General features: G+C 40.3%; 2 protein-coding genes across 2 annotated transcripts; one reads left to right on the top strand and one right to left on the bottom strand.

Moving 5' to 3' along the window:
- Positions 1 to 537: 537 nt before the first annotated feature.
- LOC135475298 (glutathione S-transferase A-like) lies at positions 538 to 11,404 on the bottom strand. Its single transcript, XM_064755139.1, has 6 exons — positions 11,131 to 11,404; positions 8,095 to 8,160; positions 4,190 to 4,270; positions 3,527 to 3,604; positions 2,680 to 2,748; positions 538 to 2,104 (listed from the first exon to the last, which is right to left on the bottom strand). The coding sequence occupies exons 1-6, from the start codon at positions 11,293 to 11,295 to the stop codon at positions 1,886 to 1,888; spliced, it is 678 nt and encodes a 225-aa protein (XP_064611209.1). The 5' UTR covers positions 11,296 to 11,404; the 3' UTR covers positions 538 to 1,885.
- Positions 11,405 to 13,029: 1,625 nt separating this feature from the next.
- Positions 13,030 to 27,194, top strand: LOC135475059 (exosome complex component RRP42-like). Its single transcript, XM_064754802.1, is given in 8 exon segments — positions 13,030 to 13,375; positions 17,849 to 17,999; positions 18,793 to 18,958; positions 20,264 to 20,334; positions 21,051 to 21,171; positions 23,382 to 23,440; positions 26,283 to 26,379; positions 26,697 to 27,194. Coding segments are annotated over 8 exon segments (1,116 nt in total). The 3' UTR covers positions 26,802 to 27,194.
- The last annotated feature ends 8 nt before the right edge of the window (positions 27,195 to 27,202 follow it).

Here is a 27,202-nt window from a genome sequence, read left to right as displayed (position 1 = left end):
AGAAACATAGGCCCTTTGAACATAGAACAGAGCTGATACTCTTTGGTTGGATATATTCTTTGTATTTTCTTATTGTTTATACCAATGGTACGGTAAAGCGCCTAGGTTTTGTGACGTCACTCTAGATAGCCATAACATTGCAAAATGGCATCATCAGAATTACGGCATTTGAGAGGCTAAGGACTGATGATTGTTTGCTATTTGTTTTGGTAACAAGCGATGTAGAATTTTAAAAATATTTTTAGAACATTTCTGGAATATTACTTTATTGATTAATTCCACTTTAGTGACTGACTTTATGTTCACTTCAACATTCTCGTCAAAAGTACACAAAGGTGCAGTCAGCTTGATTCAAAGTAATCTGGGTCAATAAGAAAGGAACAAGGTCTGCTGAGAAACCCACAAAGAACTTTGTAATCAACACGGATGGTGCTGGATTTGATCACCTGCCTTCATTGTTGAAGGCTCTGTCGACAACTACGGTATTTCCAGAACAGACTATGAAAAAAAAAAAACCAAGACATCTTTTGTTTAGTGTTTTCAGTCAACTTTAATATACATGTACTCACAACAGTGATGGATGTGATTCAAACCAGTTATTTAAGTAAACAGTTTGCAATGTGTGTATATAATTGATTATTTTATGATGGTTAAAAATCAGTGGTGTTGTCGCTATTGCCACTCCAGGGATGACATAGAGCTGGCAAAATATGAGAAAAGAGTGCTGTCCTTGATCCATCTTCACAGTTCACATTCAAGGCACGCACTTCACTCCTCTCCATTCAATACATACATGTATACCAGGCTTCGTACGCTTTGAAAATTTCAAATTTCTTAGCTTTTCCTAGGTGGAAATTCACATTTTCCAGTAAATTTGTAGTCTCAATTTGAAAGGTTTTCCAAGCTGAAGGACAAAAACCCCTGATTTTCAGGATTTTTTCCAAATTTTAAAAGGCCTGGAAAAGTAACTTTCAAATTCCAGTCTTTACCAAGGTTTTCAAGGCCCTGTAATAACCCTGATATACATGTACATGCTTGTACTTCTCATCCTGTTGAGACTGTTCCGAAAATCAAAGAATCTAACAGAATGTTAAGTTCCTCAAACAATCTGACAAATGGCAGGAGACGTCTTTACTATCTTGTAGCAGTCCCAATTTTTTCTGATCATTTTGCAATACCAACAACTAGTTTTTACAGAGACCTGAAAGTCATGCAAGACCGACTCATTTTCAGATCTTAACAGCTGAACTTCAGCATATACAAACAAAGTGCATCCAGGAAGTTTATCGAAATTGGAAACAAATTTCTCCAGAGAATGTCACCAAACTCCGGTTGCTTCTGCTGTTCTTAAAATAGCTTTGAGCACAAAACCCCTACCTTTTCAGGTCTGGAAAAGTTACTTGAAGTGTCCAGGCTTTTAGACTCTGAATAATGTGATGATTCATTACTATTCATGTTCAGTCAGCCAAGATCCATCCCTGCCACAGCATATTGGCTAACATGTGGTTTTTAGACTATGTTTATTTCATCTCATCATTCGAAGCAGTAATTATATTTCACTTATATGATGGTGGTCAGCAGAAACCCACAACCATCCCCAGCTTGCTGGTGGACCTCCCCATGAACAAGTTGAGACGAAAACAGCAGATGCTTTAGGGAGAGGCTCCTGAGTCACTGTGCTGCGCTTGACTATTATGCTCTACTACATATTTAGTTTGATCAAATATCTTTATTGCAATTAAGGGAAGAATGAACAATGAACTACACAGCTTGGACCTGAATTATTATAGGCAGGAACAACTTTCCATCGGCTGGATATACATGTATGTTAGATTGGTGCCAAGGTAGTGGATGTGGGGAGGTTAAATGACATACAGGACTTATTTTAGATGTTCTGAAGCATCGTCTTGTTTTCTGAATCCTTCCAATGTGGTGGCCATGTTGATTTAACTGAGGGTCTTTCTGAGACCATGTTGTAGTATTTCGCCAGCTGAGGATAGCGCTTCAAGTCCAGGCCCATCCGCACCAGGAAGGCGAACAGTGGGAAAAAGACACAGTCAGCCATGGAGAATGTTTTCCCAGCAACAAATGATTTGTCACCCATCTGTAATAAATGACATTAAGAGAATTTATATCTGATGTATGGAGCAAGCTTGCATGCATGTTCCTAAACTTAACAGGACACGATAAGATAAGTCAATTAGCCTGATTTCTCCAAACCTTTGAAACCTCTGTAAATTTCCTACCAAACATGTTCTATGAAACATATCAGATCTATTCCGAACAGCTTACCAACCTTCATGGACCAACTTACCATACTGTATTGTATTGAAATTGAATATTAAGGATAACCCTAAAGCTGCATGAAAACCAATAAAGTCCTGTCTCCACAAATACCCTTTTGTGATGATGAATATATTTCATCTGGATAATATGTGTCTTAACCTTATCTTAAGACGAGGCATCACCACATAATTGTAAAAGGTTTCACAAGTTTCCACCCACATGACCAGATCTTTGTCCAGTGACCCAACCACTTTATTCCAAATAACATAAATGGTATTCCGTGAGATTTATATATATACAGGTGCTAATTAGTTACAGTGTTTACAATAAAAACCCTTTTTTACAGCGCTACATTTGTGAAATCAAGAGAACTACTAGTCCATGAATACATACCTTTACAAAGTAGCCCTCCCACAGCTGCACCTCTTTTCTGAAAGCTTCCTCTCTCTTTCTGATATCCTCCTGATAAGATTAAATCAAAAACCCCACACATTATTTTGCGGCCTATCTGTAGGTTCAAAACATGACATCCCAATTACAGTGATTTGCCTCAAGTGTGATAAAAAAACACATTTTGTGCCTCAAATAGAAGTTAGACCACAGAAAATACTGAAATACTTTAAATTAGTTTTCTTTCTCACAAATGGTACAAAAAGCAAAGAATTTCCAGAAACATCAGATTTATATGAGCATCCATTAAAACTTGTTAGAATGAGGTCTGCCAGCAACCAGCGAATGGCCGTGGGTCTTCTCTGCCCAATTTCCTCCCACAAAAATGCTGGCTGTCATGGTATAATTAAGTGACATATTCTTCAGTATGGTGTAAAACATGAATCAAATAAATAAATAAAATTTTACACACCTGTGTATTTTTAAATTAAAAGAAATCACCTGTTCTACACACCGATGTCCAACAACACCTTCACTTGTTTTCTCATAGTTTTTCTTCGCTGGAATACATGAATTCAATGTTTCCTGTTCGTATCTTTAAAAAAGTTTTGTGCACGTTGATGGTCAACCCATATTTATGTTCTTGGGCCTTTTTTAACTTGTGTTAACTGCATCCCTAATGCACATTTATAAATGTACATAAATAGCTACAGTGGTCAAAGATTCGCTTTGCTCAAAAAACAGAACGGGACAGGGAGGTAATTTCCACTGCCACAATATTCTCCAACTCTGGAAACACCTGAATGTTTTCCTGACAAGCCTGTAAAGTTTCACACTTTTCCATCCCTACCTCTTTTTTGTCCTCTTCTTTGGTTCTCCAGTGGTACAACACCACCTCTGCTATGCAGTTAGTATGGACGTTTAGTGCCTGCAACAAGTCAGCAAACATCAATGTCAGACATACATGTATATTGCTGTCGGCAAATGGTCGCAGTAAGGCAATGGAAACATGCATCATGTAGTGCAAAACACTGTTCTTTACTTGTTTGATTGGTGTTTTACACCGCACTCAAGAATATTTAACTTACATGACAGCAACCAGCCTTATGATGGATGGAAACCCACAACCATCTGCAGGTTGCTGCCAGACCTTCCCACGTACGGCTGGAGAGGAAGTCAGCATGAGCTGGACTTCAACAAAACGCTGCTAGTGTTGGATGAATGCTGAATGTTCCATCCCTATGTACAAGTACATTGTAGCCAATAATAAAAACTGTTCTTACCAAGACTTCCGAGTTATGCTTTCAACATACAATTTGTACTTTTGATGGATGCATGGATGCACAAAGTAACAACTACAGATGCTCCCTCAAAATACTTTTGTGAGGCAAAAAAAAACACTGCTATATATATGATCATATATGATATATATGATTCGTGCTCTGAGTTCTGTATTAATCTTTCAGATAAATGATGCAGTACTGGCTATGAGAAATCTGAGGCAAACCCCTACCTCGAAGGCCCTCTGCAGCACCAAGCCTCGCTCCTCTGGAGAGTCAGGGATGAGAGTTGAGCCCTGTTCCTTAAAAGTAGCCTGTGGCAGCAAGAACAAAAAATAAAGATGTAGCCTGTGAGAGTATTAAGAACTAAGTATCAAATTAGATCCAGGAGTCAGCCAAAGAAAAATGGCTTGTGTAGTGCTCTTTTGTAATCCGCCTGAATCCTTGGTGATATATATGTAGCTAACCCCTCTTAAAACATGTCTTCTGGTCTGTCTGTCTTTAGGTCGACCCAGCAGGTGAACAGCAGAATTTGTCCCAAGTACACCTCAGTATTTGATCTCAATAGTTTTGGCACTTCCACCAGAATTATGCATTAGTTGAAGCTCAAGTCACTGGTTCAAAAAGACATATTGCAGAAAGAAATTCAGGATTTTTGAGTTGGTTCATCTAAATACAAAAATAAACTGCATCTGACTCCTAACTAAACAGCTCGGGCCTGTGTTTTCCGAAAAATCTTGATCGCAAGAATTAAAGCTGTTACATTCCTTACAGTGATACCGGTGGCCATCAAGGCTCAATTGAATGTCAAGTAAGAAAACACTATGAAAATAATGAGATAAACTAATATGCCACGATCAGAAAATATTAAGCTTTGGCAAACCTTGCTAACACAAGACGACGAATAGCTCCATTTAATTGCCGAAAAACATAGACAACGGACAATTCAACAAATTCAAGTTGCATGTACAAACCGTAACAGTATTTACAAAAATAGACAACATGGAGAAAAAGCCAGACAAAAAAGAAAAATAATCAACTTTGCCTGGACACCACACTATGAAACATCATAAACAATGTGTTCAGAGTGCTGAAGGCCACCACAACGTCTTGCCTGTATTAAGCCTTTGCGATCACCACACCTGGTGAATTATGTATGTTTTAGGTCACTCAACATATGGTGCCTCATGTCCCATCTGGTTTCCCGGGGCTCAGGTCAGGTTTGACGACAGTCGAGGACAGAGTTCATGTAGCTGACAGGAAATGTTCAGAGACTATAAAGATATGAAATTTTGGTCTAAATAGTTAGAAGGGATAAGCAGTGTTGAGTGTTGCTTTGTTTAAGAAAGATCTCCAGTCCAAAGCCATGGCATATGGTTTTGTAGTTACTTTTCTGTGCGGCATCCTAAAGCCTGTCCAGACCTGAGAAGAAACTGGAAAAGGAAATACTTCTTTAACAGTTGAATTTGCCCTAATAAGAGTTACATTTTTGGGGGCTAGTCATGACTCAAGGTACATCTGTGGATAGAAATTGTTGGTATATTTGGCCATGGCTTTAGACTTATATTAGTGATAGCACAGGGTTTGGGCGGAATGTCATCGGGATTGTTAAGAATTACCCAAGATGCATTGCAACAGGGCTGGTTTACGTGCAAACATTCAAAATTGTCCGTTGATAGCTGTGGAGAGGAGGGAGAGTTGTTCATTTCTCGGTTTGAGTGACAGACGGCCGACCTATGTGGCAAGTTACCTGCAGCACATGTATAGTAATACAGTTGCCTCTGAAATCTACGTTAAATGCACAGGCTTACATTTCTATTTGTGAAGTAGGATGGTGTCATTTGAACATTCCTAGCGAGAAAACTATTGATCATAGCTCAAATCCATGGTCATCAGCAGAAACTACATGTCTTGAGCTACAATTTGGTGCAAGTTTCCCATTTCTAGCTTTTAGTTCTCAAAACTATGTTTTGAAAGTTTAAAAAGTTTTTTGACCATATCTCAAAAAGTTATAAAGATAGGCAAAATCAGAAAGCATAAACCGAAATCAGTGTTGCCAAATGCAGCAGAATACATGAAAACATTCTCAAAATTGGACACTTTTACTCTCTACAAGTACCTCAAATGTCAAAAGAATCCTTTCGTTGATTGTGAAGAAGATTTTTAAAGGTTTTGATCAAAATCCAAGAAGGCTGCCATGTCACAAGACCAAACTTAACCCAAAACAGCCAAAATCTGCCTCGTAACATTGTTCCTAAAATCAACAAATTTCAACATGCAATCCAACAACAAAACTTTTCCTTGTACAGCTCCTTAAGCTTTCAAGAAAAGGCAAAAAAAACAATAATAACTAGAAATGCAAAGCAGTTTCACTTTCTACGCTATCAAACAGAAGACAGCATAGCTGTATGTAATCCCACAACCCTTTTGGGAAATCACAAACAGTGCAGCAGAAAACATTAAATCAAATACCACAAACCTAGTCCAGTTCCCATTTAACTCCATGTTAAAGCAATAGGATTACCATCTATTTGTAACAAAAAACAGTGTTGTCACTTAACTGCTTCTAGTGAGAAAACAACTGATCGCAGCTCAAATTCATTGGCGAGCTGTGGAAAGAGCATGCCTTGGGCTCTTTCACATTTGTAGTTCCCATAGTTCTCGAGCTACAGGTCAGTGAAATTTTAGTTTTTTGACAATATCTCAAGAAGTTACAAAGAAATGGAAAAAAATCGGTCAAACGGTCTAGGCTGTAGGTGGCACACAAAATCAAATAACTATTAATAATCTGAATGAAAACAACAACTGTCCCAGAAGTACCTGCGTGAACCCCTAAAAATCCGAATGATTTCAACAGGTGTCCCAAAACACAGTGCTGGGTCAATTATTAGAAGGGGAAGTCTGTCACTGGTCTAAACTTTCTGCCCTATGAGATAGCACGCAAATGAGGTACCATGGCACAAAGATTCCCACAATGCAACCTTCTTTCGTGGCAACAATATTACAGACTGAAAGCGAATTGTAAATCAATTAAACCAAATACAACCTTACCTTATATTAATATATGTACATGTACTATAAAGTACCCTTCGATCTGTACAGCAGAACTGTTATACAAGGTAGGCTGCATAATTACAAAACAATGCCAAGTCTGACAGTTGAAGTTCACTGGACATCTGGCATTTTCACTACAAGGGGAGGTAACCCAGTCAAAAAAGTCAAACTTCAGCCATGTTTCTAAATATAGCAATTTGAGTGAGTTGATGCACAGGTGCTCAAAACCAGTCCGTATATGTCATATGTAAAGGTATGAAATGACTTTCGACTGGCATCATGCAATGTCTCCGACATTAAGAAATAATGCCTTCAACCTCCAACCTTTCTACTCGTTTCCATACCTGGAGATATTATCTGCTCGAATCCGCCATTAGTATTTCCAAATCAATTGTATTTTATCCCAGTGGCACTTATATGTGCTAAATGAGCCGATAAGACATTGGTGATGTCCAAGTACCATCTTACTCTATAAAAAATTTACCCCTATGGGTTATCTCCCTTGTACGGTACTATCTCCCTTGTAAAGTCGAATAAATAATAATACAACAGATCTGCTATAGGCTCAATTAGCACATAAGTGTCACTGGGACAGAATACAACTGATTTGGAAATACTTACGGTTTCTTGAATTTTGCAGCTATTGCATTGTGCCAGTTGAAAGTCGTTTCATACCTTTACTTCTTATATATGTAAGAGGCTGGTATATGGCATATATAGGGCTTACGGACAGGATTTAAGCATCTGTGGTTGATGGTCGAAGGGAGAACTCAGATAAATGGAACTTTTGGATTGTCCAAAACAAAACCTTTTGACTGTCCACTCAAAGCCCAATACATGTCCGTACTTCATCTGGAAGGTTCAACTTTATGTAGTTGACATTTAAAATAGCAGCACAATTTTTTCGCCGTCAACAATATGTCCCATAAACAGCTTAAATTACTCACAGATTTATAGGGAATTATATTTCAAAAGTCTTCATCTCAGCATCAAAACAAGTTTGGTTATTAAGAATATGTGGCATATGGTACTTTAAATGATGACGTAGACTAATTTTATCGGAAGGAAATGTACATATACAAACCTCCAGATATTCACATATGGCCATGGACTCGTTGATAATAATGTTCCCATGTTTAAAGGCAGGCAGCTGAAATATCAAAATGTTAACATATCCTTCACACAATTAGGTAATGTCTAAATGTCACTACTTTCCAATTCCTTAATATCATAATCAAGGAATCATTCTGTGCCAAATTTAACCGTGGAATGTTGGGAGAGCTACGGGGAATAACTGCTTCTAATGTGGCGGATCGGCAGTAAGCTACATTTACCTCATCTTTACACGCACATTAGATCTTTCCTAGTGATCATTTTTGGTTTGGCGATGCTCAGAACAGGTTAACTGATTATGGGGACCACTCAGTTAATTTACGCTAGGGAAGACTTAATGCACAGGTGAAGATGTGCTAAATGTGGCTTACCGTCGATCCGACCCATTACATGTAGAAGCAGTTATATCCCGTAATTCCCCAAACACTTCGTGCTGATCGATACAGAGAGTTACATTCTGCAACTATGCTAAAGTAGTCTTTTAATAATTAACAAAGAGGTTAAAAGACATATCCCCCAACAAAACTTTGTAATCTGTAAACAAAAACGAAAGTGAAAACAGTATGGATCCGATTTTGCAGTAGGCCTACAATCTCAGCAAAACTCAACCAACTTTTGAAGACAACATAAACTACAAAGGAATTCATTTCAACAATATCAATATTTCTACTATCACTTTAATTAACATTTGTGACCCCCCACCACCAAACCAGTCGGAAGTCGCCAGCCTGTATCTGTTTACACAGGCTTATATACATTTCCGTGCGTAAATCATCGATTTTTGGAATTTTAGGTCATACGTTAGAAAAACTCTTAGACTTTGCTCCTAAACATACATTTTTTGAAAATTCATACCTTAAAATACGTTTCAAAACACTTTTTCTGAGATGATGTTGCTTGTTCAGCGATAAAATTGCCCAAATTGTCCTTAAATTTCCTCCAAAGTATCGGCCAACACAGCGTGGTAAAAGGGTATTCCCCCGGCGTGCTTGGTATCAAAATCTAGGTCAGGATTCCCCCAACACAGTTCTATTCCTTTCAAATACGTCATGTCAACTGTAAGCCAATTAGAAAGCCGTTTTCAAACCCTTTGTATCTGCACAAAGCTATGTTTGTCCTAGCAACTGCATAACAGCCGATCAGTGATTGGTCCAATTCTTCTGCGCAAGCGTAGTGAATGTTATGCCTTCGCTTCCGTTTTTCAAGCATGGAGGCTGAAATCGCGAAACTTCTGAATTTGAATGCCCAAGATTCGTCGAATTTGGAGGATTTACTCGCTGAATACGTCTCAGAAGATGGAAAAGACGATGCAGACGGTGACGGCTCTGATTCCGATACCACAGAGGATGAATTTTGATCCAACCGAGACCACTTACGAGTCGGTAATGAAAAGCGAGGCCGCCGAAGACTATGTTTTCGATCATGCGGATAGCATTGATCAAGCTGAGTGGGGAAAAGCCACAAAATTCAGGTAGACAATCAGGTCATAGACGCCAAACCCCTCAATGAGTGATTTATGACTGACTGACAGCCGAGAGAAAGAATTTCGCGCGCCACCTGAGGGGCAATCAAAATGTAAACAAAGATCAGCTGACCGTTTCGTGTTGTGGTATTTTGCGTGGAGAGTGGCTGTCGGTCTGCACAAATCTGTTTCGCTGAATTTTCTCATCGCCGGACACACCAAATTTGCACCAGACTGGTGTTTTGGTCTCTTGAAGAGGGCCTTCAAGCGCAATCTTGTACCAGCACAAAGTGTATTAGAAACTGTGGTGAATGAGAGCTCATCTGTCAACATTGCGCAGGTCGTTGGGTATGGAGATGGCACCACTGTCGTTCCAGTCAGTGATTGGCAGGCCTTCTTCAAGAATTCCTGTAAACCATTACACGGAATAAAGAAGTATCAGCACTTCAGATTTGATGATGCTCATCCTGGCTCTGTGTTCGTAAAGGAACACTCAGAATCTGCGGAAACAGAGTTCAACATCCTCATGTCAGATTCAAGCTTCCCACGGGGTGCACCGGATGTGTTAGCTCCACCTGGTCTTCCACTTCAGAGGCAACAATACTTATATAAATCTATCCGAGAGTATGTTGATGAGCCTTTTAAAGACACAGTTTGCCCTAAACCAGATGTATTGCCAAATGTAGAACAGGATGAAACTGTGATTATCACTGAAACAAGGAAGGACAGCGATGGACATGAACGTGTGAAACGTGGTCGTGGCAAAGGAAGTCAGCGTGGTCAGACGTTTGGTGGGCGTGGCCATAGCCGTGGGCGTGGTCAGGGGAGAACAATGGTGTATAAACTCTTCAAATTCAATTTGAATCTTCAGTACAGTTAAAAACACACCTTGTGTCACACTTGTTTGATATATACTTAAGATGAGTGGACTGTGTCACAGTCACGCCAAAACGGGCAAAATGACTGATAACGGTGAACAAGGGTATAAACTTTAAAGTAAAAGCAAAATATGTTCCTGTTAGAGTTTGTGTTCAGATTTTGGTGCAAATATAGGCATATGTGTGATAAACATGTGTAGTAAATTTCATCTTGATAACTTTAGTACAACAATGCGTTGCTAAGGACTCAATTTATGGCATTTTAATGGGTTTTTTCTCCAGTTTTCTTATTTTTGCGAGCGCGTAAATTCAGGGTTTTAAATTCACAATTACATGGCCAGTTTTTATCCAATGCCAACATATCATATATTTTTGAAAAGCTCATTCAATGCTCTTTCAGAAAAATATAATATCTCATATTTGAAAAATTCACCCATGTGACTGGTTTGGTGCTGGAAGGTCACATTTGTCCTTAAGCTATCTTAATTAAGTTCGAAATATTGAAATCAAGTTACTATGCTTATTTTTTGTGGACTACTGGGACTATGTACTATATACATGTAGGCCTAGCTATATACATGTACTTCGATATATGAATTAGAACTTTCAAGAAGCCGACATAAGAGATATTCACTCCCCATCCCGGGTTACTTTTTAACATACCAACCTGCCCACGAGGGTTGATCTGCAAGATTTCCTCACTCTTATGCTCCTTCTTCTCAAACGACACCATCTTGTCCTTGTACTCCAGGCCTTTCTCCCGCAAAACCAACATCACTCGCCAGCATGGAGCGCTGCCGGAGCCCCAGTAAAGCATCATACCGTTTGCCATTCTCAAAACGTGCTCCTTTCGCAACTTCTCTATGAAATGTTAAAACTGCCTCTTCTGCTGTCGTTTAAATCCCGGCGTCTGGGTGTCACGGCACTGCTGAGGCACGCCAGACAGTCATTTATGTAGGCTAGACCAGCCTGACCTAGACAAGGGGTGTAAGGTTGCCGTTTCACATAACCGCAATATCACAATGACGCTGCAAATTGAGACTGACGCCCCTACTAACCCATTTGCCTGAGTAAACACAATCGTGGCGGGAAAATATGTATATCTCCAAGAGATAAACTAAGTGATTGTATTCAGGCTAGGTTAAGGTCAAGGTTTAGTATAAAATTCATCTGATATACAGCGTACACATATTTAAACTTCCACAAAAACGCTCAGATTTCCCTTCGCATGTCATTTCTTCAAACCGGAGCTGTTGTAATAGCTCTTCCTTGGTTTGCTCACAATTAACTTATAATGAGCTGGAACCTGTAATAGGTTGTATATTTCTGTATGGTCTTTTTTTTCTTCTTAATAGTGATGCATGTATGTCATTAATACCATAACTATGGGCCGGAATATATGTCATTATAAAAGACTGTATCATTCATATTCTCCAATTTTTTTATTTATTTATTTTTTCATGAAGTGACAAGCAGATGGAGGTGTATACGTTACAGTGTTGCTCTTGTGCCATATTTATATGTACTTTGTTGCTACACTAAATGTGGTATTCTCGCACATCACTCTGTTTGTTTATACCTGTATTATTTTACTGTTTTGTCGAGAAATGTGTTACTTTTTATTCTAAACTGCGTCTAGGGCATCGTAATGGGTGACAGATATAGTCCAGTAAATAGCTCCTTGTTCTTACCACATATGTACATGTAATTAGACCTATATAGGTTCCCAGGCTCTCTATCTGTGTGGGATGCTTGTGCCTACATTACATACCCATGTCCCCTACACAGTGAAATGCACACTTACAGTACATTGATCTCCACATGTACGCATACATGTTGACTACCGGTACATACAAGTAAGTGTTCGCCTCCACCTCGTAATCTACCATTGAGGCAATACATATACGCCTCCACATGTTTATGTTTTCATCTTGTAGAATTTATATTCATTTTAACTAAACTTTGTTGATTAAACTTGTGTTTGTATACTTTGACACGTTTCTTAACGTTGAGATGTCGTGTCAGTGTGACATTTGTGATGTGTTGTGGTCATCACGTAAAGTTTAAACATTGATAAGATTGTTGGTACCGTAGTCATTCAGCAATATCGTGGTATTATTTATGTTAAGCCGTTATGCAAGTCATATATCAAAGAGTAGAGTTTACAACATCTCTATTTAAATGCTGACGTTTGACAAACTGATTGAGATAATATAAAATGTGCATAAAACATTGTGAGATTTTGATTAAATCAGATTTACCACAAGGTACACTACCTTTCATTATAGACAATAACATCGTTTTCTTGTTCTTTGTAGCCAATGAACCACTGGCATACAACCCAAGTCTCGGAACGATACTGACCCACACCTGGAGAGAGTTTTAGAAAGGTGTGAGTTAAGAGAACCCTGACTCGTCTCTCGCGTCAAGCCCATGCATTCAACATTTCAAAACGAGTCGAAGTAGCTTTTAAGTCTGTACAAAAGCCCCGAGCACCGGTTTACAGATCTTTGCGTATATAGGCCTCCATCTCTGTGTATTTATTTATTTATTTATTTGTTAGAGGATGTCACCTACAAAGACTCCCACCTGTACACAGGCTCCCACCTGCACAAAGGCTTCCACCTGTACACAGGCTCCCACCTGTACAAAGGCTTCCACCTGTAAACAGGCTCCCACCTGTGCAAAGGCTTCCACCTGTACAGAGGCTTCCACCTCTACACAGACTCCCACCTGCGCAAAGGTTTCCACCCAAAACAAAGACTCCCATATGCACAAAGGCTTCCACCTGGACAGAGGTGTCCACCTGTACAAAGGCTTCCACCTGTACACAGACTTCCGCCTGTACAAAGGCTCCCACCTGTACAACGGCTCTCACCTACAGGCTCCCAACTGCACAAATGCTTTCACCTGTACAAAGGTTCCACCTGTACAAAGGCCCCACACAGGCTTACTGCTGTCTGTATATATCTACTGTACACAGGCTGCCATCTGTTCCCCAAATGTACACTTTTTCACATATGTACATCAACTGTACACCAACTAGCTGCCTGTAGATCAACTGTACACCGACTAGCTGCTAGTAGATCTACTGTACACAGGCTGCCACCTGTACATCAACTGTACACAGGCTGCACCTGAAGATCAACTGTACACAGACCTGTGTTATCTGTGGATCTACTGTACATGGGCTGCCGCCTGAAGATCAATTGTACAAAGATTAGCTACCTGTTGATCTACTGTACACAGGCTGACTGTCCCCTGTAGGTCAACTGTACGCAGACTAGCTGCCTGTAGCTCTATTGTACACAGGCTCAGTGCCACCTGAAGATCAACTGTACACAGGCTGCCACCTGTACATCAACTGTACACAGACTGCCACCTGGAGATTAACTGTACACAAACTAGCTGCCTGTAGATCTACTGTCCACATGGACAATGTCACCTGTAGGTCAACTGTACACAGGCTGCCACCTGTACATCCACTGTACACAGGATGCCACCTGTACATCAACTGTACACAGGTAGCCACCTGTACATCAACTGTACATAGGCTACCACCTGAAGATCAACTTAAACAGGCTGCCACCTGTAGATCCACTGTACACAGGCTGCCACCTGTACATCAACTGTACACAGGTAGCCACCTGTACATCAACTGTACATAGGCTACCACCTGAAGATCAACTTAAACAGGCTGCCACCTGTAGATCAACTGTACACAGGCTTCTGCCTGTAGATCTACTGTACACAGGCTCAGCGCCACCTGTACATCAACTGTACACACACTAGCTGCCTGTAGATCTACTGTACACAGGCTCAGTGCCACCTGTACATCAACTGTACAGAGACTAGCTGCCTGTAGATCTACTGTACACAGGCTCAGTGCCACCTGAAGATCAACTGTACACAGACTAGCTGCCTGTAGATCTACTGTACACAGGCTCAGTGCCACCTGTAGGTCAACTGTACACCAGTTGCCACCTGTACATCAACTGTACAGAGGTTACCACCTGTAGATCAATTGTACACAGGCTTCTGCCTGTAGATCTACTGTACACAGGCTCAGTGCCACCTGTACATCAACTGTACACAGGCTGCCAGATGTACATCTAATGTACATAGGCTCAGTGCCACCTGTGGATCAATTTAAACAGGCAGCCACCTGTAGATTAGTAGTATGCTGGAACCCACCTGTGCATGAAATGTACACAGGTTCAGTGCCACCTGTAAGTGAACTGTACAGAGGCTGCCACCTGTAAGTGAACTGTACACAGGCTGCCAGCTGTAGATTTACTTTACACAGGCTCAGTGCCACCTCTAGATCAACTTAAACAGCCTGCCACGTGTAAATTAACGGTACACTGGAACCCACCTGTGCATGAAATGTACACAGGCAGCCAACTGCACACAATTAAACTCCCATGTGTTTAATTCTTCTGTGATACATATTCTTTCATCTGTCTATACATGACAATTCACCTGCATACTGTTTCTAACCATTCTAACTTTCATGTATAGGTTGATCTTCACCCATACATGTACATGCATGTTATGATGTAGGCCCATACATGTACATGCATGTTATGATGTAGGCCCATACATGTACATGCATGTTATGATGTAGGCCCATACCTGTTTATACAGGTTATGATGTAGGCCCATACCTGTTTATACATGTTATGATGTAGGCCCATTCCTGTTTATGCATGTTACGATGTAGGCCCATACCTGTCTATACATGTTACGATGTAGGCTCATACCTGTTTATACATGTTATGATGTAGGCCCATACCTGTTTATACATGTTATGATGTAGGCCCATACCTGTTTATGCATGTTACGATGTAGGCCCATACCTGTCTATACATGTTACGATGTAGGCTCATACCTGTTTATACATGTTATGATGTAGGCCCATACCTGTTTATACATGTTACGATGTAGGCCCATACCTGTTTATACATGTTATGATGTAGGCCCATACCTGTTTATACATGTTATGGTGTAGGCCCATACCTGTTTATACATGTTATGGTGTAGGCCCATACCTGTTTATACATGTTATGGTGTAGGCCCATGCCTGTTTATACATGTTATGGTGTAGGCCCATATCTGTTTATACATGTTATGGTGTAGGCCTGTATAAACAGCATCACCTAGAAGACATCAATTAACATAATATTAAGTAAAACTTAACAGATTAATTTTTAGATTGCAGACAATGGTAGAACAGTATAAAGTAAGCCAGGATGAACTTGTATTCTTTGAGCAAGTCTGTTGCCCATGCAGCAATTTTTTGGCCCATATTTACATGCCCATGTATAAGACAGGTTTTACACACATCGCCTGCAAAAAAATGCATGTCAAGATGTATGTATCTCTCAAATAATTAATGCTGAGATCACAGCAGAGAAATCACAGTTAATGTATCAAGCAATGCAGCCATCATACGTGTAATTACATTTTCCAGATTCTGCAAAAATCTTTTCTTTGGAATAATAATAGAAATAAACGAATTGTTAAATTGAGAGTTTTGTAAAGAAAGAAGCCATTTTTGGTGGCTTATTTTTCCATCAATGTCATGAAACAAAACATTAATATTGTTTGATTTCCTGCTTGCATGATCATCTCAAAAGGAATACAAAATAGCATAGCCAGACAAAATGAAGATAAATATGAAGAAAAACAGCAAAATAAATATGCCTTCAGTTAAAGACTTCAAATTCACCTGTGTTTGTAAAACATATCTCATCATAACACATTGCACTTTGCCCTTGAACAATAAAAAAAATTGTGATATGCCTCCATGTGTAGGTGACGTTAACCCATAATTACTCATTTCTGAGATTTTTCAGATAATTGCACTGATTTACAGGTTTCTGCATAAAGAAGGCTACATTTCACATCACAGCACAAGCAGAACGCATTCAGTTTAATCTCCATTCGATTTACACCCCTATACAGCAATTGTGTAATAGATTATTTACAAATGCAGACACACATTAGCATGTTACAAAAGTGATGCACACCCAAAACTGAAAAAGTGCCAATTTATAGTCCATCTCACCCTGCAACATTGCACTGCAAATTTCTACTGGCATAAATACTGATCTATACTGGAAGGAAATGTTCATCATGTAACTGGAAGAAATACCACGAAGCTCCCACCTTACGGACACGCACTTGTTGGTGACAATTTGTAATCCCTTAACACATCATAGGCTGGTGGGTGTCCTCAGATAGGCTGGTGGGTACCCTGAGCTAGGCTGATTTGTGTCCTGAGGTAGCCTGGTGGGTGTCCTCAGGTAGGCTGGTGGGTACCCTGAGCTAGACTGGCGGGTGTCCTCAGGTTGCCTGATGGGTGTCCTCTGGTTGACTGATGAAACCCCTCAAGTAGCCTGGTGGGTACCCTGAGCTAAACTGATGGGTTTCCTAAGGTTGACTGATGGGTGTCCTCCGGTTGACTGATGAAACCCCTCAAGTAGCCTGGTGGGTACCCTGAGCTAAACTGATGGGTTTCCTCAGGTTGACTGATGGTGTCCTCCGGTTGACTGATGGAACCCCTCAGGTAGCCTGGTGAGTAACCTGAGCTAAACTGACGGGTTTCCTCAGGTTGACTGATGAGTGTCCTCAGGTTGATTGATGGGTCTCCTCAGGTACATTGGTGGGTGCCCTCAGGTAATTTGTTGGGTGCCCTCAGGTACACTGGTGGGTCCCCTCAAGTACACTGGAAGGTCCGCTCAGTCCTCAGTACAGTGATATAGCCCTAAACATTTCTAGGCATTCAGATTGTCTCCTACTGTTGCTGATAGACATTGTTAAGGTATGATGAAATAGTGACTTTAAATCACATGAAACCAAGAAACTGACAAAACATATAGAAAAATTCTGATAGTGCAAGGAGCAGTTATGTGTATGCAGTTGTACTGGAAAAACTATGCCAAATTTTAATATGACTAAGTTATATGACAAATATAGTTATCTGTAAATATGAAATTATTTGCATTATTCTTCCAAAAAAGAAAAACAATTCATATTCCTGAAACCAAACATCTGTTCTTTGCTCACAGAAAATCATTTCAAATCTTAATTTGTCAGATCATGCCAAGTAAACCAGACCACTGAAAACACTGTCAAAGGGAGGTAACTCTAGACACAAAAGTGCAACAAATAGCTCCCATCTAGCTTTTGACTAGTACAGTAGTGTTGCTGTCCCAGTCTGCAACTTTTCCTTTATTTTGTGAGAAAATACCTGAATCACAAATCTCACTCTCTTGGGGCCCGTCTTTGGAGCAGTACAACATACCGCTGAAGTAGCATAGAATGAAGAAATTGATCTCTGGTTAAATGAGCTTGATGTTGTGTTGTAACAATTTTGTAAGGCTGCTGGAGTGGTGATTTCTGTGATGTATTCTACTGTCGATTTTTTCCTCTCCAGGCTAACACAGACATTTTGGTGGGGGTAAAAGCTGACATGGGTCAGCCCACTGCTGATAGGCCTAATCAGGGCCGACTGGAATTCTTTGTGGACTGGTGAGTAGTGAGACCAAACCAGATAAAGTTCATGTAATTTTAAATCTCACTGATGGACTGGTGAAATCCATCCGACATGATTTCACCTCACATGAATTTCATGCCAGTGGAAAGCTGTGTTATAATCACACAGACTGGCTTCTAAATAAATGTATTTATTTATTTGATTGGTGTTTTACGCTGTACTCAAGAATATTTCACTTATACAACGGCAACCAGCATTATGGTGGGTGGAAACCGGACAGCGCCCGCTGGAAACCCATGGCCATCTGCAGATTGCGGACAAACCTTCCCACATATGGCTGGAGAGGAAGCCAGCGTGACCTGGACTTGAACTCACAGTGACCGCATTGGTGAGAGGCTCCCGGGTTGTGTGCTAACATACTGACCCACGGAGGCCCCAGGCTTCTAAATGAAAATTGATTACACATTTAAATGTGGCATGTGGAAGACTTTCCAAATTTGTGGAAAGTCTTTATGTTCAAGCTACCTCGTACTTCACACTTTCCCAAAAATTCAATATATCATAATTTAGTTATTTCTTTAAGTAGTCATTATCACTTTAGTGTGGTATTGGGTCAAGATCAAGTGGTTAAAGCACTTTGCTCTGCGATGGTTAGGTCAAATACGATGTGGGTTCAGTCCAGCATGAGGTGGACTTGAGCTCACAGCAACTGCATTGGTGACCAGGTTCTGAGTCATTGTGCTGCACTAGCACGCTGATGACCGCGCTACAAAGGCTCCCTCTGCAGTGCCTGATTCTGATATAAATGAATATCCTTTATTTTAATAGCTCAGCAAACGCCACTCCCGAGTTTGAAGGCTGAGGTGGGGAAGAATTAGCCACAGAAATCAGCAACACGCTAGCACGAGCGTATGACACAGCCACAAGCTTAGACCTGAACTCTTTAGTAATTATTCCAGGGCAGCAGTGTTGGGTCCTGTACGTGGATATCGTGGTATGCCATGCAACTATTACATCTGAGTGTTAAAAATCTTTTGTCGTGAGTAAATTCATGTCATTCTTATGATGGAAGTATGAAACCTGTTCATCATGTACCCAAAGACTTGATTCTTGATTTAATATATTAGAAGTCACCTTCGTATATTTATGAACATTAGCGGACTATTGCTGGTCTTATGGTTAGTGCTTAACTTTCAGTCTCTAGGAACACAAGGTGTGTGTTCAAACCAGCCTTACACAGGGAATTTTCAGATTTCCCCAATCTCACTGCTTGTGGGACCTTGGTGACAACATGGACAATAAGAAGTTGACAATACTCTTGTGGGCATTGACGTAATCTAATGTTTGTTGAAGACCATGCCTTGCCTTCCTCCAACATGTATCTGTATGTCACACATTGGAAAAGTTTGGTAGTAACTTGCCAAAGGGTGGTGGTTTATCCAGGCACTGCATTTTCTCCAACCCATAAAACTGACTGCCGTCATGAAAGTTTTTACTCTAGAAAAATTCTAGAGTATGGGGTTAAACAACAGTCAAATAGATAAATAAATAAATATGTATTGCCATTGCAATGTATATTTGTTTTGAACTACACTTATCACAAGTAGTATCACATATCCATTGCTGTTGTAGATTGATTATTGTTAGTTTAAACCACGTCTAGACAACCCAACATCACTCAACTTTTGGTGACCCAACAAGAGACAAGTTGAAGTTGAGTGAACAAGTTGAGCCATGTTCAGTAGTTTGGACAGGTTCTTCAACTCTGTTAAACAACATTAAACACCATCCAACTTTGTTAAATTGGAAATGTGCATGTGTATTTGTTGTCAACAAGTTGAGTCAGGTTGAGTGAGTGTAGCCAATCAGCGGGCATGTAGAAATAACGTGACCGTCTTAAGGCAATTGACCTGGGCAAAATGGCAGTGCCAAAGGTGAAAGAGAGAGGAGACAGTTTCATTGATACAGGAGTATGGCTATGGTAATAAGCACAAACGATAAACCCATGACACAATTCTTCCAGGTGCAGGTCATTGTGTCTCTCATTGTGCATTGGAGAGAAAGGTGGAAATTTCCCTCCAATTTATCGAAAGTTTGGAACACAGCTCGACATTGATCAACATACAACACCAGTGTTGGACAGTGTTGACCTATTTGATTTGTAGTATAGATAGGACACCCAACTTACCTCAACAGCATTGAACTTGCTGATGAGTGGACAAAAGTTGAAGGATATTAGATAGTCTGGACGGGGCTTAAGATTGTTACTGTACATGTTTTGTGTTTCTGTTTGTGATAGTTACTGGAATGTGGTGGGAATCTCTTTGACGCAGTTTCAATAGCCGTAAAAGCTGCCTTATATAACACTAAGTAAGTAAAGGATACCGCATACTCCATCATTTAAAGAGAAGGAAAGCTAAAAAATCAAATTAAGCTCATCAGATGGACTAAACAATGTGTAAAAATATATCATTGTTTTATTTTTCAGTTTTTTTTTTGTAATTTGCATTAAATTTTTGAATTATATGGTGGGCTTTTTGAACCATATAGGTGGTGTTTATCACATCATCAGAAGTGTTTCTGCTAGCAACCTGCGGATGGTCGTGGGTTTCCCCCTGGCTCTGCCCGGTTTCCATCCACCATAATGCTAGCCGCCGTCTTATAAGTGAAATACTCTTGAGTATGGCATAAAACACCAGACAAATAAATAAATAAATAATCAGAAGTGTTTTGTCTATAAACACACCTTTTAATGTTTGAATAGTTATTACCCATGAATAAAAGATTACTTTGATGTTCTCCAGAATTCACCTGTAGATGAATATAATGCAAATACAGTGATGTGAAATACTGAAGAGTGTGTGTACTTACCACTGGCAGTATGGTCCATAAAGCCTACCATTTGAATATTTGACCTCCATTAATTCAGTTAAAACAGAAAGTGTAAGAAAATGAGCACATGTATTTTGAGGGTCAGTTTCGAATGGCCTATCTGCTGATCCAGCTTCATTTTTGTGCTGTCCTTTCCTGTATTTTTAAATTATGAAAACACTTTTCTTTTGTAATTCAAAAAACATCACTTTCAGAATCCCTAATGTGACTGTATCTGAGGAAGAAGGGCACACAGAACTGGAGATCTGTGATGATCCATACGATGTCAAACGTCTGAATGTTGTCTCCTCCCCTGTTCTCATCACACTCAGTAAGGTAAGGTGTCTAGTGTTGTCTCCTCCCCTGTCCTCATCACACTCAGTAAGGCAAGGTGCCCAGTGTTATCTCCTCCCCTATTCTCATCACACTCAGTAAAGTAAGGTGTCCAGTTTTGTCTTCTGTCCTGTTCTCATCACACTCAGTAAGGTAAGGTGCCCAGTGTTGTCTCCTCCCCTGTCCTCATCACACTCAGTAAGGCAAGGTGCCGAGTGTCATCTCATCCCCTATTCTCATCACACTCAGTAAAGTAAGGTGTCCAGTGTTGTCTTCTGTCCTGTTCTCATCACACTCAGTAAGGCAAGGTGCCCAGTGTTGTCTACTCTCCTGTTCTCATCACACTCAGTAAGGTAAGGTGCCCAGTGTCGTCTCCTCTCTGTTCTCATCACACTCAGTAAGGTAAGGTGTCCAGTGTTGTCTTCTGTCCTGTTTTCATCACATTCAGTAAGGTAAGGTGCCCAGTGTCGTCTCCTCCCCTGCCCTCATCACACACAGTAAGGTAAGGTGCCCAGTGGCGCCTCCTCCCTTGCCCTCATCACACACAGTAAGGTAAGGTGCCAAGTGTCGCCTCCTCCCTTGCCCTCATCACACACAGTAAGGTAGGGTGCCCAGCGTCGTCTCCTCCCTTGCCCTCATCACACACAGTAAGGTAAGGTGCCGAGTGTCGTCTCCTCCCTTGCCCTCATCACACACAGTAAGGTAAGGTGCCCAGTGTCGCCTCCTCCCTTGCCCTCATCACACACAGTAAGGTAGGGTGCCCAGTGTCGTCTCCTCCCTTGCCCTCATCACACACAGTAAGGTAAGGTGCCGAGTGTCGTCTCCTCCCTTGCCCTCATCACACACAGTACGGTAAGGTGCCCAGTGTCGCCTCCTCCCTTGCCCTCATCACACACAGTAAGGTAAGGTGCCCAGTGTCGCCTCCTCCCTTGCCCTCATCACACACAGTAAGGTAAGGTGCCCAGTGTCGCCTCCTTCCTTGCCCTCATAACACACAGTAAGGTAAGGTGCCCAGTGTCGTCTCCTCCCTTGCCCTCATCACACACAGTAAGGTAAGGTGCCCAGTGTCATCTCCTCCCTTGCCCTCATCACACACAGTAAGGTAAGGTGCCCAGTGTCGCCTCCTCCCTTGCCCTCATCACACACAGTAAGGTAAGGTGCCCAGTGTCGTCTCCTCCCTTGCCCTCATCACACACAGTAAGGTAAGGTGCCCAGTGTCGTCTCCTCCCTTGCCCTCATCACACACAGTAAGGTAAGGTGCCCAGTGTCGCCTCCTCCCTTGCCCTCATCACACACAGTAAGGTAAGGTGCCCAGTGTTCTGCAAAATGCAGTGCAATCATCTCGCCTCAAGTAAGTTATCCCTAATTGGCTAGGAGCAACCAGCTGTGGAAAGCGCCTCAGAGCTATGTTTAAGCTTGCCTTTACTAGCTGCTGATTGATTGGTTTTTTTTCTCATTTTCTCATGACCTTTTCCTTCAAATCACAGATGTTACATGTGAAGATAATGTGCTTCACTCTTTGTAAACTTGAGATAGAGCAGAAGTAGGTTAATAAAAAAGGACAACATTGATCTGAAGTTTACTTTACACAAACATTCATAGTATATGTTTGTTACTTACAATGCAAAATTTCAGTTTTGGAATACTATATGTATGTGGATTAACTTTTATGCAATTGTTGTTGCAGGTATGTTCTATTTTAAGCGGAGCAAAGTGGCATTAGACCATAATCTTTCATTCATATTTTAAACAGAGGTCACAAGGTATTGCAAACAAGCATAGCCAAACTTCAAGACATGGCGTAAAGTATAAACTGTATTGCATATTCATGTAATCAAGTTAAATACTTAAATCTTCTCACGGCCCAAAGCTCAATGAATTTAAATGGACAATTAAATTTGTTCTCATGTTGAAGTTCTTCAAAGAATGAATTACAAAGATGATATTAACTAGTAAACCTGTAAAGTTTTAACCCTTGTGTGTAATTTTGTTGATAAATTTGCTAAACCTTTGTTCTGACTGTGGTTTATATAAACCATTATCTTTGGTTCAAATCCAGCTCTTGCTGATTTGACTGCAGAGTCAGGTGGTTTGTTTGCTACTTAGTACCCCTAAATTCTTCAGAACATTGTCATATAAATTCAGCTGTAAATGCATTTGAATTAGTAAATGTTTTGTTGAACGTTTAACTGATATTTATTTTCTTTCTTCAGATTGGGAACTGCCATTTGGTAGATGCCAGTCAGAAGGAAGAGTCGTGCTGTCTGGCCAGGTATGTGATGGAATCAATAAGTACATAGGATTGAATTGGAGTTCATCACTGCACTGAGAAAGTTCTCACTGTGATAGCAGCAATCAATGTTTTGGTTGGAGGTAGCATGCAGTGGTATGCATGTGTTACTTGACAGTTCACTACATTCACTAGAAAAGGAGGAGAACACCTTAAAATCAAGACAGAGGTCATGTCATTCAGATCCAATAATGGTTTTCGTGCTTTTTTTTTGCAGTTGCAAAAACAGACATCTATGGTGGATGTAAAAATAGCTGTTATATTTCCATGTTAACAGATATAGGTGTGGTACTACATGTAGATTCATGTTCAGTGTAGAAACTACAGATGTAGGTGTGGTACTACATGTACATTCATGATCAGTGTAGAATCTTCAGATATAGGTGTGGTACTACATGTACATTCATGTTCAGTGTAGAATCTGCTGATATAGGTGTGGTACTACATGTACATTCATGTTCAGTGTAGAAACTGCAGATATAGGTGTTGTACTACATGTACATTCATGTTCAGTGTAGAAACTGCAGATACGGGTGTTGTGCTACATGTACATTCATGTTCAGTGTAGAAACTGAAGATATAGGTGTTGTACTACATGTATGTTCATGTTCAGTGTAGAAGCTGTATATATAGGTGTGGTACTACATGTACGTTCATGTTCAGTGTAGAAGCTGTAGATATAGGTATATAGGTGTGGTACTACATGTACATTCATGTTCAGTGTAGAAACTACAGATCTAGGTGTTGTACTACATGTACATTCATGTTCAGTGTAGAAACTACAGATGTAGGTGTTGTACTACATGTACATTCATGTTCAGTGTAGAAACTGCAGATATAGGTGTGGTACTACATGTACGTTCATGTTCAGTGTAGAAACTGCAGATATAGGTGTGGTACTACTTGTACATTCATGTTCAGTGTAGAAACTGCAGATATAGGTGTGGTACTACATGTATGTTCATGTTCAGTGTAGAAGCTGTAGATATGGGTGTGGTACTACATGTACATTAATGTTCAGTGTGGAATCTGCAGATACGGGTGCTGTACTACATGTATGTTAATGTTCAGTGTAGATATAAAACAACGAGAGAATGTAGAAAGAATAGAAGCTAGGAAGAATCGGCGATGTGCTTCAGCTGCTTCACAATGGTCCTAAAAGCAGAGCCGTAGTCTTATGATTCATTTTAGTCAATGTCACAAGAATATATAAAAAAGTCTTGAAATGAGATTTGGAATCTTACTTAGATTCTGCATATTTCTAGCCTTTTATTTATTTATTTATTTGATTGGTGTTTTACACTGTACTCAAGAATATTTCATTTAAGTAGGGCGTAGGTTGACTTGCGATCGTAAACAGCTGGGTACAACTCAACACAGTCAACCTAAGCGCAACACTTATGTCGAAAAGTTTGACAAAACCTTATGATCATGAGCACTGGCTGTGTCTGATCAGATTCAGACTACGACTGGTGGCAACTGTGAGCAGACACTTATAGCAACATGATAGTCATGTGACCTATTCATGATGGTGGGACCCTTGTACATGATGCGTGGATGTATTTGATATAATGTCTAATGTACCTTTGTCTTTTCTTTTGAAATTTAAGATTGTTGGAAAAATTTCCTTGTCCTTTTATTCCTACTTTTCACTTGATACCCCCATTTAATGAAAGGATAGACAAATTTAATAATTTGTTCTAATTATAGCCTTCTCCCTCCTTACACAACCCATGTGCATCATATGCTTTGTCTGTGCCTAGCAAGAGGTGTTGTACAAGCACGGGCTGCCTCCACAAATGGATGAGCTTATTTTTCGCCTCATGGGTCCACTCAGTGGTCGCCATTATTCATAGTGGAACTCATGCATGCACTTTGAGCAACTGTGACCATGGACGCAAGCACGCGTAGATTGATTGAACTGGGTACAAATGGATGCTTTGAGTTACAGAAAAGTAGAACATGTTCAACTCCGAGCAGCCACGGAGTCAGCAGTTGTCAGTGACCGCAAGCCCACGTAGATCAGCTCAAACCAGCATCCAGTTGTATGCTGCTAGCTGCTTCCAGTTGCCAAAAACCCAGGTGCTGCCAAACGCAAGGTCAATATACGCCCGGCTTTACGACAGCTGATTCAGTCTGGTGCTAAAAATTATGTCTCCTCCCTGATATAGCTGTAGGTGGTAAATGAGTTGTTGTGCCTAAATATGAGTAAATATCTCTTTCCAAGTAATCTAAAGTGCCGTTACTATAGAGGCACACAGACCCAGTGACCAGTAAAACATAGGCTATTGCTCAAGTCTCCACTCATGGACCAGACTACTTTTGTATACATGTATTAAAGGTTTTATGAAAAGCTTGGGTTTTATTCTCTTAATACATGGTATATGATGTGTCCTAAGATATGAAAGTGCAATAAAGCTTCTCAGCTTACTCCTTGGGGCATAAAATGGGTTTAAACTACAGTTTTCATAAAGCCCCAGCCATCAGTCTGGAAAGTAAGTAGCCTGCCGTCGTTATGTCATTGGTGATAGTCAAAACAGCCTTGTAGTTGACGGAGCTCGAATCGGGGGTGCTAATTAAGCTGATCCCTCATTCCCCGTATCTTCCTTGATGACGTCATTTCCGATCATTGATGGAAAATATGCATAAAATAGAGGGGTTGTTTAGAAATATAAAAAATGCCTCAAAATGAAATGAATTTTCCCCCTACTTATTGGGGGCATATTTTTCTTCATTTTCCTTAAAACCATACTTTTAGTAATCATAATCAAAGGGTAAATTAACATGTTAACATTGAAAGAAACTGTCATGACTTGTTCTGCAGAGTTATAATGGGAATAACAGACAAAGGTACAGTGACAGCCCTAAAGAAGGAAGGATCAGGAAGCCTACACCCTGATAGTGTCTTGGATATGATGGAGGTATATGTAGGATATTACTTCTACTTTCACAGAACTTTATAAACCACTTTTTCTAACTTTTCATATGATGTTGCATGTACACTTTTCCACACATGCGAAGTGTTATTAACGACTGTAGTCAAAAAGTTTACGTACTATAACCTCAGACCTTATTAACTTTGAAGTGAAGGTAAACAACACACCAAACCAATGCTGTCATCAATTTTATTTTGTTTGGAATTTTAAGTTGTGACACACATTTAACATAAAACGCTGGTATGAGTTTCCATTCTCTTTATAAACCCTTTGTACCTTTTATCACTTTTATATGTTCACAGTCTGGAAAGCGGGTTGGACAGGCATTAAACAAGAGATTATTGGAAGTTTTGAAAGACGAAGAGAAACTAGGCAGCAAGAAACACACCATGGGTTTTTTGAAGTGACCCGACATTTGTCAGAATAGGACTAGACATCTTATGTAAGGAGACTTGGAAAACAATTGCCCTATGATGATGGGGCAGTGAAATGCCATGAATTCGTGTGTTGGCCCGTCATGGACATGCTTGTTGGAGGGGATGAAAATGCCAGACTAACAGCAAGACAAGATGCAGGGATCATTTGACATGCCAATAGCAGTCAGAATTTAAAGGCAGTGATTCCATGCCCCCGCTAATGAATGAGAATGTATGGGTAGTTCTACAGTTCAATTTACTCCAAAGGCAGATATAAACTTCCTTTGTCTAATGACTAACTACTACCAGTCATTAACTCATTCATTCTTCAGACAATTTGCCCCATATTAGTCATGTCAAAGACATGTACAATAAAATGGACTTTGTGACTT

Source organism: Liolophura sinensis, chromosome 9 (assembly GCF_032854445.1).
Source record: "Liolophura sinensis isolate JHLJ2023 chromosome 9, CUHK_Ljap_v2, whole genome shotgun sequence".
Classification (NCBI taxonomy): domain Eukaryota; kingdom Metazoa; phylum Mollusca; class Polyplacophora; order Chitonida; family Chitonidae; genus Liolophura; species Liolophura sinensis.
Note: the sequence above shows the minus strand (reverse complement) of the source record. Positions and strands in the feature narration are given on the sequence as shown.